This window comes from Conger conger, chromosome 10 (assembly GCF_963514075.1).
Source record: "Conger conger chromosome 10, fConCon1.1, whole genome shotgun sequence".
Lineage (NCBI taxonomy): Eukaryota > Metazoa > Chordata > Actinopteri > Anguilliformes > Congridae > Conger > Conger conger.
Genome location: NC_083769.1, coordinates 43489959 through 43508985, shown reverse-complemented (window position 1 = coordinate 43508985; position 19027 = coordinate 43489959). Strand labels below are relative to the sequence as shown.

Sequence of the window (19027 nt, the reverse complement as noted above, 5' to 3'; positions counted from 1 at the left end):
GGAATAAGAAAGCACTTATTCTTTGTTGCTAAGCAAATAGAGGGGCATGATGGGATATGGAGTCATTAAATCAATGGTTGATTCAGAAGGCAGGAGGCATCTTTTGAGAATTTAGTGCCCATTGCTTTTAAGATACTCTTTCCCCCCCCATGTCTCTTATGGGTAAGGATTGACAGCATGCGCCCGTGCTCGACAGTTAAATGTGTTTTTGACAGTTAAGGATGCATGAAGGGGTGCCCTGCCAGCTCTTTATAAGTGAGATCGTAATGCAACTTTTGTAGGGCTTGTGGGCCAGTCTGTGTATTCGGGACTGGTTTTGAAATCCCCTGCCAATGAGTATATCAAGCTTTCCGCAGAAGCATCTCTTGTTGTGAGAGTGAGAGTGTGGGAGAGGGAGGGAGGGAGGGAGAGGGAGGGAGGGAAAGAGGGAGGGAGGGAGGGAGGGAGGGAAAGAGGGAGGGAGAGAGGGAGAGAGAGAGAGAGAGAGAGAGAGAGAGAGAGAGAGGGAGAGGGCGAGTGCACATGGAGGCATTTCACTACTATTCTGACCTCTCTGTTGAGCTACAGCCCAGTTTGCATCAAATATGGCTCCTGGCTGTGAATGGGAGAAACTGTGCTGTTTTTACAAAGACAAAGACAAAATATTTCTTCACATGTCTGCACTTGGTGCGTGTTATGGGTTGTGTCAGCGATGTCAACACTTATCATGTTGTTTTTCATGCTAACCTTTAAAAATTGGGTCTGTGGGCATCTTGAACTTCTGACCCCAGCACTTTTTGAAGCCATGTCACCATTCCTAATGGCTCCTAATTCGAATGTCCTTTTTTATTTGACAAATTTGAAAAGGTTCTTATTTTAACGTGAATTTTCTGAAAATAGCAGTCACACTGTTCCTCTTAGAAAACAGATCAATTAGACTATATATCTGTCAGTGAAAGCTTGTCTGAATGGTAGGCCTAATAGTTCTTTAATGTATATGGCATATAAATTGATAATAATCTGCCTTTTTCTATGAACAGCTAGGCACTGTGGCAATGGTATCTTTATCAGTAGACATTTGACTGGAATATACCAAGTGTTTAAAATAAATGGGGGGGGGGGGGGAGGCTGTTTGTAACTTGAGTAATGGAACTCGTCGTATATTTTCCAACCTGCTACTTACACATCCGGAGCCTTTTAAAAATGCAGAGTACTTTTAGTGCAAGAAGCACCTACTGTACCCAGTTTGTGGTTTCTCAATAATGTATAAGCGAGTGGAAGATGAAGATTGACATGCAATTTCCCTCGCTGAATTCAGGCCAATTTACACTCCTCCCTCCTTCTTTTTCAACCTCATCTATCTATCTTTCCCTCTCTTTCAATCCCTCTTCTTCTCTCGCTCTCTCAAGACTTTCATCAAATATGCCTCAGTTCACAGAGTTTTGGGGCGGCAAGTCTTTTTAAGTTCTGAGGTACAAAAGAATCTCGAGGGGCTAGTGTATGGGGCCACCTTCGCTCTCCTCAATGACTTTGTTATTCAGTTCCAACCGTCCTTCGCCGCCCGTTCCACTCTCTTTGGGGGTTCTCACGTTTGTTAATTTTTGCGAAATTTGGTGCGTTGAATTGGCTCTGAAAGATTTGGCACCACAACAGAGGTGGCTCTGGCCCTACCGGTTCTGCCCGTAGCCTGGAGTCAATGACTTCACAAACAAGCAGGGATTTACTCCCTGGCATCGGGTGATGTGTGCCATCCATGACGTACGCTGGGTACGGTGCCAAGAAATATTCTTGGGCATATACATGTCAATGATTTTTTTTATTGACGGTGTGTCAGGGATTTCTCACACCCCTGTGCAATAACAGAGGTTTAATTAATGAGAAGGGAGATAACACAAATGTGATTGCAACTTCAGAATTTAGATTTCATGGAAAAAAAAAAAAAACCTTATAAATGACTGGTGTGCGGCCATTTTATTTGCAAGCTGAAAAATTAAAATGGTGTCGCACTGCAGAAGAGGATTCCAGTACACAGACACCCAGTCGTGTGTTACTCTTTTTTTTTTTAGCATAAATAATGCAATGACCTTGAAAAACTACTTAACCTAGCTAATGAATAATTATGATGGAAAGCCTCATGGAGGCAGGTACGCCGCGTGAATTTTCAGAAGTGTCTTTTATGAGATGATGTGGCGTCAGGTGGCGGTTTTCCACCGTCACCGGCTTGGCAGGTTTGAAGTTCGATAGGAGATTTCAGGCTGGCTTCAAAAGACATGGCAGCCCGGCACTTCAAAGGGAGACTCCTCGCTCCTCAGTAAAAGGTTGGCATCCCACTCTTCTGAGCAGTGGGGGAGGAGGTGATGTAAACCCCCTTTTGTTTGACAGATTTGGCGGGTGAAGAAAGGAATGGGAAAAAAAAAGTTTAAAAAAATAAAATAAAAAAGAGAAAACCCTTGCTTGTTGGGAGATTTAGTCTCAGGCATTAAAGTCCCTTCCTCTCACGTCTCTTGTGCCCGAGAACTCGAAGGGAGAAAGGATGAAATTTGTTCCTGCCAGAGACATGACTTCATCCGTCTCAAATTGTAGGCTTCAAAAAAACAAGAGCAAGGAAACAATTAAGCCTCGCTCCCAGAGAGAGAGTGGGCAGCCGGGGCCGTCCTGCCATTGTGTGAACCTTTTGGCCGCTAAGGAGCCACTGCCACCGACTGCCCCGCCTGCCGACAGGTTCTCAGTTAAATATACCTGCACAGAAGGGGTGAGTGAGCTTGATTTTGGGGTCACGTAGGTACCCTCGTCCACCTCTTGTGTTGCCGCTGTCTCGGTACCCCCATCCCCTCTACCTCCGGGGCGAGCCTCCGGTCCTGCCAGACATCTGGTCATCCTGTGGCCCTGGTTAGGAAGGCCAGAGAGAGCCTGCCAACGTTAACAACAGGGCAGAGGGGGCTGCCTTCCTGGAGCCTCCGTCCCAGGGTCTCCTGGTCACCCTCTGCCAGCAGCCCTGCGGTGAGATAACATGGCAAGGCCTCGTCCAGCAGGGGCCATGCACGGCCAAGATACGTTATCAGATTACAGAGGGCAAGAACCAAAAAGAACCCCCAAAAAAACACTTCCAGGAATCTGGTGAAGTCATGGTTCGCACCGGACGTTACCGGTGCAGAGAAGTGCGTTCTCCTCCAACCCCCACCACCCCAGCCCCCAGCCCAAACCAGAGGAGCAGCTCGCATCTGGTAACACTTGCAAATCAATACTGAAAAAACATTTGTGCTTCAGGGAACTTTGTTTGTTTTGGTCAGCGACTGAAGTTTCCTCTTCTCTCTCTCCCTCTCTGTCTCATGTTTAGGGCCGTTATCCCTTCCCTGTATGTTTGCACAACTTTCCCACAATTATGGTTCCATTCGGTCACTCTCTTTTACTCCATACCGGGATATTTTTAAACGTCTGTTGCACAACGCTTTGCTGTGAAATAAATCCACTTGGCAGTGTGGTGGCAGTAATTAGAGGGGTTTGTCCCATTTCGGCAAATGTGAGGTGGTGAGGTGCAGTGCCTGTTCATGGGTAAGAGTCAGAGATGGCCCTTAATGCCATAGGGTTGGGTAGGAGAGGTGTTGGGTAGAGGCATGGGGTTGGGTAGGAGAGGGGTTGGGTAGAGGCATGGGGTTGGGTAGGAGAGGGGTTGGGTAGAGGCATGGGGTTGGGTAGGAGATGTGTTGGGTAGAGGCATGGGGTTGGGTAGGAGACGGGTTGGGTAGGGCTATGGTGTTGAGTAGGAGAAATGTTGGGTATAGAGGCATGGGGTTGGGTAGGAGAGGTGTTGGGTTGTTGTCCAACACCGGGGGAACCCACAGGGGCCTGTACTCTCCAAACAGGAGGCTGTTTTTCGGCAGGCTGCCCCTCACAGGACTGTGGGAAACGGGGAACAGCTTGTTGTTTTTGGAGACTCTGCTTCACTGTGTTTATTTTTAAGTAGCCACTTGAAATGGGTTGTGTTATTTGGTTCATTTACAGATGATTTACCACTGGCTAAGTAGAAATTGTTTCTCCAAGGCAGTGCTTCTACAATTGACAGATTAGGAAATGTGTTGTTTTCTTTCTTGCGTTCTGGACATTTAGATTTTAGTGAAAATTTACAGAATCGAAACTCATTATTTCACTATAGATTTGCGCACTACTAGATTAGCCTACCGCGGTGCCTAAATTCACATTCTTCCCATTCAAATCAAAACCATTTGTCTTTAACATAAATGAAGCAAAAATCGTCCAATGCACAAAGCTGATGGAAGCTCTAATGGGCAGAGGTCTCCCCTTTTGTCCACAGCAGACTGTCCAACAGGGGCAGCCTTTCTGCCCACACTCCTAAATGACCTGACGCCATTGTCTCTCTCCCCACAGGGACGCCATTAAGAGAATAGACCAATCGGAGTTTGAAGGATTTGAATACATTAACCCCATGCTGGTGTCCACAGAAGAGTCTGTATGAGTGAGTGGCCCGTCTCCTTTTAAACCTGCACTTCTGCAGAACCATCTCGGCTGAACGAATTCTCGCTGACTTTTTGTGGAGAGGAAGGAGAAAACTGGAAGAATGGAAGAGAGAGAGAAAAAAAAAAAGAGAAAAAAACTCCTAAACTGCTTGCATGCCAGGTTGAGGAGGTGGGGCAAGGCCTTTCTGATGGATACCCATTACGTTATTTCTGGGGGCACTCCGTGGAAGAGGTATTAACAAATGATACATTTTACAACAACAACAACAACAGCAGCCCAAGGTCGGTGGGTGGTAGTCTTCCACTAACCACTCTTACTTCGTGTTTTTAACCCTCGGTGTGGGTGTCCGTGCTCCTGGCTTTATACCTGAAGAAAACGTTCATTCATTCTGTGCCTGCACCCTCAATGGACTGATAACAGTGTCTCTCATCCCTGGGTAAATATGATAGTTCTGCTCCAGAACTGGAAGTCATGTGCACTTTTTTTCTTTGATTTCGTCTGTTTTCTTGTTTGTTTTTTGTTTTTTTAAAAGACACTAGCCATCTTGTTGGAGGCCCCTCCTCCAAGCGAAAAAGAAGAATGTACAATGCCGGAGGGAAAGAAAACAGCAGCGTGTATTATAATGTAGTTAGCAAATCCAAATTGATGATGCCTTTTAATGATGCAAAATGGCACGTTTTATTTATGACCACTTTGTTTGTTTCAGGTTTTTTGGGCAAATTGCTGTCCTTCACCCAAAAAGGAGTTGCATTTAACTGGCAGTTGTTGTTTTTTTTGTAGAAGTTTTTTCTTTTTTTAAGAAGTGCCTCTTAAAATCTAATATGTATTTTCCACCATATTCCAGATTTAGGTTATGAAATGATGAAGTGGTTGGCTCTCTCCATAAAGGATAGCTGGTATAGACTTTACACAACAGCTTGGAAGCCTCACCAGTAGCCAGTCTCTCCATCTGAATCCTCGCTTTTTTTTCTTTTCTTTTTTTTTTAAAAGAACACATGGTTGACCATGGCAGCCAATCACAATTCAATCAGAAGTGTCATTGATCCGATCTTTTTCCAAATATAAAGTAAAAAAAAAAAAAATTAAATGAACAAAAAAAAAAGAATATGCAGGCTTGTCGTTCGTAGAGGACGGAGAATATGATGTACATTACACCTGGATAACAGTGTCTGCAACATGACTTAACAAATAATATAATTAATAATTTAAGTAACTATAAAGTATGTAGATATTTATTTTCTTTGAGGGTGTACCTAATCATATAATACATGTTTGGTAAATGCACAACTCCTTTGTACAAACATGTGTGGATGCCAGTATCAGGAGGCTTATCGTGTTTTTAAAACAAAACTGCTCTGATTTGTGGTTCTTCTCAGTTGACAACAGTGCAATTCAGGCGAGACATTGCACATCATGGGGGAATTACACTAGCTACAATTCCTACACCATTCTCTTTCTCACGCTGAACACAGTGAACGGACAGTCGATCGCTGACATCGCCTTGGGGAGACAGTATCTCTACTTAGTTCATCCACAAGAATTCTTGTCACACCAAAAATTCAGAAGAGGTTCTGTACAGATGAACACCTGCCAGGGGATTACTTCCTAACCACACACACACAGACAATACAAACGTGCACTCACAACATACGGTACTGTATGGACAGTACATACACAACCACTCACACATAACAGGCACACAACAGATTAAACGAGTCTACTGATGTGATTTGTCAAAATACAGAAATATTGTGACATCTCAATTGTGAAAAAAAAAAAAAAAACGAGCCTAACTTTTGAAGGTTGAATTCGTCTTGGTTTCGCATTCTTGAAGAAAGGAATGAAGATAAACTTCAATGCAAATTAATTGATTAAATCTGACCTATATTAATAGGATAAGAAGTGCAATTGGATTAATTATATCTTCCCCCAGTAAAACAGAGTCAATTAGCTGCCAGGGCTACGCGACGGAGGAACAACAAAGGAGAAGGCAACGGATATGCACGGCGCGGATGGAGACTAGCCGCAGATTACACCACTGCGTTTTAATTGCCTCGATTAACCGCATCCACTGGGGGGGAGGAGCCAGTCTCCATTTCAGGAGCCTTTTAACTTGCTGGTTATATCTTGTTGAACGTTCTGTTGTAGGTTTCAATAAAATAAAATAAAAAGAAGAAAATAATATATTACAACAGCTCTATTCCACAGCTGACCATTTAGTATTGCTGGGCTATACGGAAATAAGAGCTCCTCTTAAGAAGAGCACAGGACACTAGAAGTATGCATTTTAAATCTGATTGTTGCTTAAAGTGTGGTTGTTACCTCTTATCCGGTGGTATGACAAGCTTGGCTGCACTCCATGCGTTAATGTAAATATCTGTAATTATGAAGAAAACCTATCCCTGGGTTGTCTGTGAACTGAACTGGCCTGTGTGTAACCTTCAGCGGCGAATATCTGCGCTGTGGAGATCAGTCCTTCTGCAGTCTTCTCAAAGAGTCACAACTGCAATAAGCCCAAGATACTGTCTGAGGTCAGTAGATGCAAGTTCAAGAGTGATCTTTATTTTTTAAAAAGGCGTCAAACACATTACTGGTCATTGCCAAATACTGCAACCGTTGCAAGCTATTGTATCTTCTCTGCATTCTTCTTGTGTTGAGCCCAAAGCAAATTATGTTCTATCAATGTGCTAGAGGGGAAAATTTTATATTTGAAGCATTTGTTTTATAAATTAAAAGATATAATTCAGTGTGTACAGAAAAATCAAATCTTCAATGGGATTGAGAGTTTGGGAAGTATGGTGTGGCATTGTTTGGTCTTAAAGATTATAGTCTTAAGGAAAATCCTAGGTAATGACTGTAAACCAGGAAACATGTTCATTGTACTTAATTTGTACATTCTGTTCATTGATTTCTGGGTGTGTGGTATTTTCTTTGACTTCTTTATGCGAAATTGTACAGAGAAGTGGATATTCTAATGCTTACTATAACTCAATCATCTTGCACATTAGAAATTAAAATTGAAACATTGCTGTCTTTTGATAAAGGAGATGTGTTATTTAATTTTTCCATAAATCGATATTCTAGCCCGTGTCCTGGCTGGCATATTACTGTACGTCACGTGCGATCAGAACGAACACTGATCAGAGTGTCCGTGTTCACTGTGTGCTGCAGCAGAGCCGTGAGCAGTGCCTCATGCAGCTGCCTCATACAGTTTACATCTCTGTCCAAGGGGTCCACGGCCGCTGGTGTTTATTGCATTTTTGCTGGGGCATTTCGTTAAAGCAGGGGTGTGCGCAGCAAGGGCAGAACCGTTTCAGGATTTTGAGGCGACTTCTGCTCCTAATTATTTGATTAGCTCAATCATACTGCATCTTGGTTATTTGCATCAGCAGCAGGTGTGTCCTAAAGATTTTACTGTGATCCAGTACAGGAGTGAACCAGTGTAATATTTAGAGAGTCAGAAAATGAAGATGAAATTATAATTGGTTGGAACAAAAACCCAGCACGCAGACCGGCCCTCCGGGAACGGAGTTGTGCACCCCTGCATTTCAAGGTAAATTAAATAACTGACAACAAAAAAAAGGGTCACCAAAGGGTTAACGTGAAGGCAGGAAGGGGAGATGTCCTCTTAGCGCAACCCATGCAAAAATACTGATCTGCACAAACTGAACTTATGATCTTGGACTGCAGTGTGGTGCGCGGGGGGTTCGGTTTCAGAAAGCCAACGGGAGACAGGGCAGGCATCACCACGTGATATCCTCGCTCATCTCAGACAAGCATTTGGCCAGGTGGCTGTCGCACTCCATCTGGGTGAACCTGGGAAATGAATATACAGACATTTTAAAAACAGACCGTGCAAAGAGAAACCATGAGGGTATGTCATATTCATTACACAACAACATGGGAGGTAGATGGCACATTCAATAAGCCCTGTCACGTGCAGGGTGACCGAAGGCCCAAACAAAAGGCATGAACAAAAACAGAAGTGCAATTTGCATACTAGCTTTGTTCTCTTGTATAAGACACTTGTTTTTACACACAAATGGGATGCACAATGTTCACATTCACCAGGGTCTTCATCAGGGTACCCCACTCCTAACAGCACTTGAAGAAACCTGCTCTGCCGTACAAATAAGTTTACTAACATTGTAAGGACATTGTTTTGAGTTAAGGTAGTGCAGTAGGTCATTTTTTTAAGAAGGATATCAGGGGAACGGTCATGCTTAATTGGTAGCAACCATAGAAGTGAGAGTATGCGAGAAATCCAGCACAATACTCAGGGTTTCAGCCCGCATTTCTATCTACAAAACAAAGTGGTTTACAACATGAACCAGAGAATAGGCCAGTTCACGCTGTGAACCAATCAATGAGATTGAACTCAAGCATTCACATAACAGTACACATAGCTAGATGCATTGAGAAAGAGAGCCTTTCATCAATGGTGGACAATGTAAGGTCAAAAAGAAGAAAATATAATGAGAATAAACATTGGAGCACAATTCGGAAGATGGCGAGAGCTTCAGGAGAGGGTGGAGTTGAAGACAGACCTGGAGCTCACATTTCTGCTGGACAGGTAGGTCAACTTCAACACTCACCTGGTTGTTCTATTTACCAGCCAATTAACTTAGTTACCTTCAACAAATTTAGCCACCGAAGGAAGTAGTTTGCAACTATTGATAAGGTTACTCAGTTTGGTGGCTAGTTCTTGGAAGAATAAAATGCTAATGATTTGCTAACATTATCTGTGTAATGGGTGAAGTTAGGTAGTTTACTTTGGCTAGCTAGGTAAGCTAACTTTACCTGTCGGTTGGATCATGTTAGCTGGAACCAGCTAGAACTCAGCTTTCCAGGTGAAGCCAGTATCAGGTATTGTTTGAAGTATTGAGGTATTGAAGTGGTAAGAGGTATTGTCTATATGACCAGACTCCCAAAGGGTCCTGTATCAGGGCTAAGGCTACCCAGCGGATGCACATAACCACTTGACTTCGCAAACTATTATACAATTTGAATAGTTTGACATGAAGTGACAATACGTAGCCACTGTAGCTGGCAAACTACAAAAGAATGGTTTGTGCAGAGCATCAGAAAGCCTTGGGTACCTTGGGTGTACCAAAGCACGGATTCAGTTCTCTGCTGGATACTACAATAGGACTTTTCTGATGTTGTTGGAAATGTCCTGTTGTAAAACATCCGGCATAGTACCAAATTGGCACTAGGTGTTTTGGGTAACTGTTTGTCTGTGATAGTTAGTAGCATTGTTCAACAATTTACATGTTTAAAAAGTATTTTGCTAACTGACATTAGCTATTGTAAACCTGCACATTAGACTGCTCATTTTAGACTAGGTAGTGAACCACAGCCAAACCCAGTGACAAAATGGAAAAGATTTTAACTCTGGCAAACCGTATGTCAATATAGTGGATGAGAGCAAAGCGGTAAAATGTGATTAGGACAGCAAATAACTCTATCTATGGCTACAGCAGACAGCGCTTGGCGTTGAAGTTTTAATGTAATTTTTCACTGTTAAGACTCAACGGAATTCTAAACCGGATCTGACGCAACGCAACAAGACAACACGAAATGGTAATGGAAAACGAAATATAATTCTTTCCGCATTCTCCCCCCCCCCCCCAACATAGATAGAGCTACAGCAAACACGATCCTCCTTTTCCTATCCGTGTTGGAAACCGCCAGTATTACAGGACAATTACAGAGCCGTGTCACCATAGTAACGTATATTTTATTTGCTGCCCTGCCGGCCCAGAGTCTGCCGTTCTGCAGTCCACCGCGTAGCGTGATCCCTGTGACGGCAGCGTCAGGCTGAATCCTAATGAGACGCTGGCTCAGACGCCCAGGCCGCGCGGAGCCCCGGCGGTCTGACTGCGCCGCTGCCCTGTTAAACGCGCGCCCGCGCGGGCAGGAGGGGGGGCTCGGCTGTCCCGCAGCACGGCTGGGCTCCTGTGCATTTTTTTTTTTTTTTTTTTTTTTTACACAGTCTGCTAATCGCGTTTTCAGAGTCCCGCTGAGTCTCACCCACTCGTTCCGCCGGAGGGCAAAGCCCAGGCAGGAGGCCTGCAAGAGGAGGACGCACTGCACCAACACTAGTGGGTCGGTGGAGGGGGTTTGGGATGGGGATGGGGGATAGGGGATAGGGGGGGAGAAGCTACATCAGATTTTTCAATCTGTACTTTCCAAGAACCACCTCAACTCCCCCCCCCCCTACATCCAGACAGCTGGATGAGTTTTAACAGTGAGCGCTCGTTTCTCGTTTCTGAGGAAGAGATGCCCCCCCCCCGGCCCCCCCGGCCGCCCCCTGGCTGGCGTTCTCCCTCTTCCCTCCCCGAGCACAAGGGAAGCCATTGTGGAGCGGAGCGAGCGCCAGAGCTCGCTCCAGAGAGCCGTGTTGCAGGGCCAAGGTACACTGTGCTGGCTGGAAACGGGGCGCTCGGCGGGGCCTGCGGCCGCCGCCAGCTCCACGCCCCGTCTGGCACAAAGCGCGCCTTGTCCTGACCGCCACGGCGGCTGTGCCCACCACCTCAGCCGGCTCGCTCCCGGTCAACGCCGTGACTTCTTGACCCGTTTCAGTCTCTATAAACTGTTCCCCGCCCCCCGTCTAAGATTTCTTATCCTTTTTTTTGGCCTCTGAGAATTCGACTACCAGCATGGAACATTGCTCAACGACGCAGGAAAACACACTGCAAATCTAATTTGGCTTAAGCCCCCCACCCGCCCTTAGCCACATCCACCACCTTCGAGCGAGAGGCAATTCTGTTTCCTGACACTGTACCGAACGGTTCAGAGTATAACTGCGCTACAATTCGATACTGCAGAACACGGAACTGTTCTCATTCAATCTGTAAGTTTATGCTTTTAAAAAAACCCTCCAAACCTCTATATCTCTTACCCAAATTCACTGAATTTTGTAACTCCCCATGCACAATTCTGTGGTATAATTTTACTGTGTGCAGTAAGTGCAGACAACATCAGCTTATTAGCTGATGTTGGAGAAAGAAATGCAAATGCCTTTCCTTTGGTTAGTGCCGTTTCAGTGCTGCAATAGCAGGAAAACTGCGGAAAGCAGGGCTCCTGTCCTGTATATTAAAGCAGGGATATGTGTTAGTTTTCTATACAGGAAACTTCAAACTTCAAACTACCAGCCGTGCCATACGATGGGGACCGGGGCACCGAGCACTGTTGTTTCACAGGACCTGTATGGATACCTTGTCTTTTACAGGAGCTGGCTCCGAGCCGTCAGGCTGAGCTGACCTGCAGCTAAGTCACCTACTGTTTGTCTCACTGTGTTTTTCTCAGCCTCATAATGGCTTTCCTTAGTGTCACAACTCTGGGCCAAATAACACACTCCAAAGACAACCAAAAGCCTAGACTCAAGGCTAGGCACTGAAAGCTTTCTTATACCTGCACTAAGGAAGCGACTGAATACCCCTGACTATTCAGAAGCAGCCGAGAAGCCAAAAATCCAATTACTTTTGGTCCTCTGAAATACGTTAAACTCTATAAAAACGGATGTGATTCCTACACCCTTTACCCAATATGGATGTAAATACCCGCAAATTAAAGGGGACAGTCTGCACTTGAACCTAACATTCAGAGTTTAATTTCAAATCTAAAGTGCTGGGCCAACAGAGCCAAAAGAACAGAAACTGAACCAACTGTCCAAACACATGCACACTGGACCGTGGCACTCCCGTTCTGTGAAACCGGGCTCCGGTGCGATCCACCATATGAACATCTGCGAAGGGGAAAGGAGTGGCATGGCAATTTTTCATTTTCCAGCGGTATTCCTCTTCAAACGGCTACGTTTGATGTCCACTGCCAACCAGAATAGAGCTCTCTGTTAGAGAGTAGCCTAATCACTGAGTTCACGGAGAGCGTGCGCGCGTGCATGTAGCATACAAAGCAAGAGACCGCGACGTTTTTAACACTGTGACGTGGGGTTTACTGAACGTCTGTCAGCAATACGGATCAGATCAGACGAGTTGAACTACTCCAGTGTCTTTGATGGTGAAAAAGAAAATCGATAGTGCTCGAGAGACTGCCATTGATTGAGCCGTCTCTCTTGTACCGGTTCTCAAAGTAAACCTGGTCAGCTCACGTCCCCCAGGAAGGACAGGCTGTGTGGAGAGTTACTCAGAACCGCTGCTCCCCCCATCCCCCCCTAACCCCCCCCCCCCCCACCTCCACCAGCCCCGAAAATCAACAGAACCTGTGTGACTGTGTAGGTGCATTAACCCCTTTAAAGCTTAAACCAAAGTTAGACGTATATTACTTTAAATGACATGTTATGTAGCTGACGCTTTTATCCAAAGCGACTTACAGTTGATTAGATTCAGCAGGAGCCAATTTCCCCTGGAAAGGAAGAAATTGGACCCAACAGCCGTGCAGATTTTGTTGTGGCTACACCGGGGATTGAACCAGCGGGTCCAAGTCATGCACCTTAACCACGACACGACTGTGGCTCTATGCCTTCTCACCCAACCAAATCCAGCTTTGTGAAAATCTCCCTCAAACTTGGATCCCTCTCATGCCAAGTTGAAACGCCCTATGATTAATAATCACAGCTTTAATAATCAGGCTCTTCATTTTAACAAAATCACTATCTTCTCCTGAACCTCCAGACTATCAACAAATATGGAGATACAGCAAGAGCTTAATCAACTGGGCAATATCAACCATTACATTACATTACATTAATGGCATTTGGCAGATGCTCTTATGCCGTACAGTTGATTAGACTAAGCAGGAGACAATCCTCCAATCTTTTCAGAGACGGGTGAAAGAGCAGAGCCAAAACCGTACATACATTAAAAAAAAGGTCAGCAATAACCTCCATAGAGCTGGTCTAGGTATATGACACATGAAATGCAACACCTAATGCAACAGCCCCGATACTGAAATCAACCTTTTCTACCCTGCCAGGTAGCTATTCCTTTCAAATACAGTAGCAGATAAACAAACCGTGTCCCTGAAAAACATTATTAAAGTTAAAATCAGAGGGTTAGGAGAATGAATGCAATTAGTGGTTAAAATTAGGTGTTTTTATGCGGGTGACCAGGTAACATTGATTTTGTAGGCCAGCACACCAAAAATAAATCGCACACATCATTAGGCTTCACAGGCCAAACCAGTGAAGCCTTGCAGAGGTAAATAATGCTGCTATGTTACTTACAGATCAGTGTACAGCTCTGCCAATATTAGCTCCACAGCCAGCATAACTAAATATGCAATTCAGCTTGTGAATCTTTTTGCCAACTGGGCGCTAGATTGGAAAATAATTTGTCTGTTGTATTTATTCCTACTTAACTCTCTGCCACGTTTGTTCAGTTTCTGGCATGAGCCCAGCTTTGGGTTTTCCTGATCACATTTCATTTCTCCTGAAATGCAGTTTGTGTTTAAATCTGATGTAATTCTAATGTTAAAGAGATTCTATTGTTACAATTTCAAGGTTCAAATCCACTGCAAAAACCAAAAGGTAAGTAAATCTCAAGAAGTATATTAGTCTTATATTACTTTAGTGCAAAATAAGACAAAATTCCTGCCTATGAGGTGAGAGAGTTTAGACTGAGATTTGCCAATGGGATAAGAAAATTGTCACTTGTCAAACAAACAGTACAATATTTTCTATGAGAGAAAAATAAATCTTGAGTCTTATTACAAGACTATAAAATGCTTGACAGACATTTTTTCGCAGTGTTGGAGATTGACAGGGAAGGTGGTGTAATGCACTTTTTTTATTTTATTATTCTTGTTAGCGTCCTCACAGTACTGAAGCCTGTGGTTTCGGTGTGTGGTACTGTTTCAAGAATTTGACTGTTGAATTATTTACCGTGCACTGTGCATACCTTACGCGAGTGGACCTTCATTACCATCCCCAGGCTAATTATGTACAATATCAGTCTGCTGGTGGGACGAGCTGGTAACATCACCTGTCACCGCTCAAACCCCTCGCACCAAACCGCCGCCTAACTCCGCGAGACGGCGACGCTCCTTTCAGAAAACGGGAGAGCGGTCGGGGCCGTATCGACTTTTCTTCTTGTCATAAAAATTCACGAACGTGTCCGGGTTCTCGCCAGCTGCGTGCGATGACAGCGGAAGCTTATTCATAATACATCAGCCCAGAGCAGCGATCCGCTCCTACCACCACCACCACCGCTGCTGCTGCTGTTGCTGCCGCTTCAGAGCCGCGATCTGCGGCTCATCCAGACCAGCGCCTCGCATCGGGAGAAAAGCCGCTGACTATGAGTGGAGAGCCGAGAGGGGAAGAGAGAAGGGGAGGAAGGGAAAAAAGAGGGGATAGAAAGACTGAGAGGAGATGGAGAGAGGAACAGGGAGAAAGAGACTGAAAAGGTGAGAGGGGAACAAGAAGGAGACGGGGGGGGAGAAAGATGGATAGAAAGGGAGAGAGAGGAGAAAGGGAAAGAGTGAAAGAGACGGGGTGAGAGATGGAGAGAAAGGGAGAGAATAAGAGGGAGATGGGAAGAAAGTAAGAGGGAGAGAAAGCAGGACAAAGGGAGAGGGGATGAGAGAAGCAGAGGGGGAGAAAAGGAGAGGGAGAGAGAGGGAGAGAGAGGGAGAGAGAGGGGGAGAGAGGGGGAGGGGGAGAGAGAGAGAGGAGGGGCAGAGGGAGAGGGGGAGAGGGAGAGGGAGAGGAAGAGGGGGCAGAGGGGGAGGGGGAGAGGGAGACGTGACGCTGCAGGAGTCCTCACCCAGAGGGGAAGGGCAGGAGACACATGGGGCAGGTCTCCATGGCGGCTGCAGCTCCTCCAGCTGAATTCCGACGGTTTTGAGGGGTCCCAGACACGTCCCCCTGCCCCACAGGGGGTCTGACGGTCCTGTGCTGCTGCTCTGGGGCGCTGCTGTCAGACCCAGCCGCCGCGTGTGCAGGGAGCCTCCGTTTGATCACAGCTCCCTCCGCACCCCCTCCCCGGGCTCCCTCCAACAAGGCTCTCCCTGCTGTCCGATTCCCCTCATGCCCTCCATCACCGGAGGAGGGCGACCATTCGTCCCGCTCCCCGCGCCCTGTCCCGCCCATGAGGACCTTCCTCAAGGAGAAAGGGTTTTGAGGCTGCCGTCCCGTCACGTTCGCTGGCTGACGGACGGGGGGTTCTGGATTTCGGACACTCGTCCCCTCTCCTGCCTCCTCCTGAGCGGGGACAGAACTCAGACGGCCATTTTGTAGGCCGAGGTCCGGTGGAGTCTCCGTGCTCTCAGAAACCGGACTTGTATTGACGGGGCGGACCTTGTGGTTAGGCCCACGGCCGTCCAGGTTGGCAGAGGAGCTGACAGGTGGTTTGGGAGGAGAGGGAAGAGGGCCTACTTCTTCCCCTAAACTGCACCACTTCCACCGATTTGGTTCTTCTGCAGAACATGTCTAAACAGGGAGAGAGAAAAGGAGAGACTACATCTTATTGCAGTGCATTTACACAGACAATGCACTCATGCTTTTTTTTCTTACTCTGGCACAGAAAGAGCCAGCCATTTACAGAACCTGAGGCTCTGTTATGTCTCAAGCATTTAAAGGGGAAAAAAAAAAAAGCAAAAAGAAAGAACAGGATGTTTTAAGACTGTCATTGTGGTGGCGATGATTTCATCGTGCCTGGACTCAAGCCCTGTCGCATTAGCCCGCCGCGGGATGGTTGCGGAGGAGCGGAGCGGAGCGGAGCGGAGCGACGCCCTTCTCAGAATGCCCCGTGGAATAAATAATTTAACCGACGCGAGCCTACATCAGCTACCTGTCAAAGTGATCGGTTCATCCGCCGTGCATGGCCCAGAACTGCCACTCCTACGCATAAACACAGACCGCGGGGACACAACATGCAGGCGCAAAACTCCACGCTGTCTTTTAACTCTTCCTCCAAATAAATAAATAAATAAATAAATAAATAAATAAATAAATCTATCTTCAGACTGACGGGGAGGGGGAGGGAAGTAACGTACCACCGGAGAGGCCAGAGGGAGGTCAGGCACCGTCTCCCAGACACCGTGCCCTAGATTGGGGATGGCAGACTTCAGAGTCACTGCCCAAAGCTTTTCCACAGCTTGGAGGTCCGGCCTGTCCCACCACACCCCAGGTTTGCTGTCATATGGACTGTAAACACAAACACACATGCACACGCTGATCATTGTCAGGAATATCATTAACGTACATTTAAGGAGAGGGCACATCAGTGCTCAATTAGATGGTAATTGATGGTTGAGCCATAGAAATTCTGGAATGGGCAACTGTTCTGCTATGCACCGAGTGCTTGGTTTAGCTTGCTATTCGGGGTTCTTCCAGTGTATGGAATGCAAATTTAATGAGGGTAAATATGTCACTCTGGTTTGCCAGCTTCCACTACAGGATTCAATCATTCCACACTAACGTCACTCCACCTCATATCGCCTATATTTCCCCGTTTTTTAAACCCTGGGGAATACGAAATATTGGGACCTCAAACGTAATATTTTCTTGCTAGCTACATATTTTGAATCGTCATTCGAATATCAAACACTATGTGACGGTGAAGGGTATTTCTGATTTGAATTGATTATGCAGGATTGCTCGTTATAACTAGAAATCCCATTTTTTACTGTGGCTTCAACTGACCGCCCGAACCGCAAGCGACAAAGTCGCCTTGCTAGTGCTAATTGGACGGTTGACAGGTAGCTAACGTTAGCTAGTACCTGTCTTAGGCTGCTGTCCCAAATTCTTGGAAACTAAGTTAGCTCGTCGTCGGGTTAGCTAAATACATTGGATTGTGCATAGCTAACTAGACTTCTAGCCAAGATATGCCACTGAACTGGGTAATACTAGCACTAGTATTAGTAGCGTTATTCCTGTTTTACATTGGTACCGAGAGCAGCACAGTTAGATGGTTTGTTAGCTGCAGTTAGCAAACTTAAAGCTTACTCTCCGGTTGTCTCTGAGCGTAGATCACTTTCAGAAGATGAAAACTGAATCGGTACTCCTGCGCTTTTTTTGACAGGGATACTTGAATGTTGTTCACTTTTGTCCTCCTGAATGGCTGCTCTCTTTCGCTTAAGCTTTAGTTTCAGATGCTTTTCTGACATGATTCGCTAGTGTTAACTGTAGCTACTTTATTTAGCTTGGTCAAAAACACGCCTGTAACAACACGGCGATTTCAGCGCATCAACACTGCCTCACGAATTCACACCCGAACGTTAATCTAATGAAAATGCTCAATAACCGCCTGAGCACTGGGCTTGCACACATTGAATTCCCGCTACAGCAACCAAAACACTGCTTCGCTGCTTCCGTCATGTCCCGCACAGATTCACGGGAGCAGTAACCAAAAATGCAAAGACTATGGACTGGAGTTTCTCTCCTTAGCCTTAGTGCTATATACACGGGCACAAATCACTCTGAAATCGTGAATGTGTTCGTTTCGTTAACACATGAAAGTAGCACCATGCAAAACAGCTGTGTTCATCAACTTTAAAACATCGTTGTGCATGCCTTTTAATTATGTTGTTTCATAAAGCCTACACTCAGAAGGGGAAAGTCCACGTTCAGAAAGTAAAAGTCCACCCCAGTATTTTGTGCCAACCCACCCGGTTAATCAGCCGGCTGAGTTCATGGGTGGTAGAAACACATGGCAGGATTTTTACTTCGTGGGCTTTCCTCTTCTGCCTACATTGGGATATACATTTTACATGGGCGACATGGCTCAGGCGGGCTCAGGCAGTAAGAGCAGTCACCTTGCCGGTTCGATCCCCCGCCCGGGTTAACCCCAAAATGCTCCTGACGAGCTGGTCGGGCCTTGCATGGCAGCCAATCGCCGTCAGTGTGTGAGTGTGTGTATGAATGGGTGAATGGAGAAGCATCAATTGTACAGCGCTTTGGATAAAGGTGCTATATAAATGCCTGCCATTTACCATTTACCATTTACCATTTACGTATGATTAGCCTAACCAAACTTGCCGAAGATTGTTTTCTCAAACCATTATGAATGAATCATGCATCCACAGTGCCTTTTAAACATGCTAAAGTACCTGAAGTGAGATGAGCAACATCACTAAAGTGTAGGAGACTGGGTGATGCATAGTGGCCATTTTAAGCGCTTGCCATATACAGTCTCAGTTGGACTTAATTTATTTTGCCAGTTAAGCTGGGGATATGATTAAATAACCAGCTTTAGAGGGAACACAGAGCCCTTGCTCTTGACAATAATTGCCATGCTATTATTAACTATTGCGATGAGTCCCTCCTGAAATATGGCATCTCTAGCAGTACAGGGTCCTCAGCAATGTACATGGGGGGTATTGGTTTTTCAATTTGGTCCTGTGGGAAGACTACTCTTCTTGTCAAATATTACTGTGTCTAGCAGGTTAATAAAATTATAAATAAAGGTTAATAAAATTATGCATTATGACACGTTTCTATAACAAGTTAACAAGAAGCAATATGTAACACCAAATTGAAAATTTATTGAAATTATTTGAAATTATTTGAAATTAACATCTAAGCTGAACAATGGTACTCACTGGCCACTCCATACAACAAGAGATATTATTAGACTGCTCCACTGCAGCCCAAGGTCCCCAGATACATAGG

The 19027-nt window shown here is 45.5% G+C and overlaps 2 protein-coding genes across 8 annotated transcripts in view; one reads left to right on the top strand and one right to left on the bottom strand.

Moving 5' to 3' along the window:
• Nucleotides 1–6555, top strand: part of prkcz (protein kinase C, zeta) — a 155948-nt gene extending 149393 nt beyond the window's left edge. For all 7 annotated transcript variants that reach the window (XM_061258551.1, XM_061258552.1, XM_061258556.1 and 4 more), the window contains one exon: nucleotides 4366–6555. In XM_061258551.1, coding sequence (XP_061114535.1) covers nucleotides 4366–4453 — 88 coding nt within the window. In that variant the 3' untranslated portion in view covers nucleotides 4454–6555. The remainder of the gene's footprint in view (nucleotides 1–4365) is intronic.
• Nucleotides 6556–6728: 173 nt separating this feature from the next.
• si:ch73-70k4.1 (uncharacterized) lies at nucleotides 6729–17729 on the bottom strand. Its single transcript, XM_061258559.1, has 4 exons — nucleotides 17363–17729; nucleotides 16411–16561; nucleotides 15180–15844; nucleotides 6729–8271 (listed from the first exon to the last, which is right to left on the bottom strand). The coding sequence occupies exons 1-4, from the start codon at nucleotides 17521–17523 to the stop codon at nucleotides 8199–8201; spliced, it is 1050 nt and encodes a 349-aa protein (XP_061114543.1). The 5' UTR covers nucleotides 17524–17729; the 3' UTR covers nucleotides 6729–8198.
• Between the last annotated feature and the right edge of the window lie 1298 nt (nucleotides 17730–19027).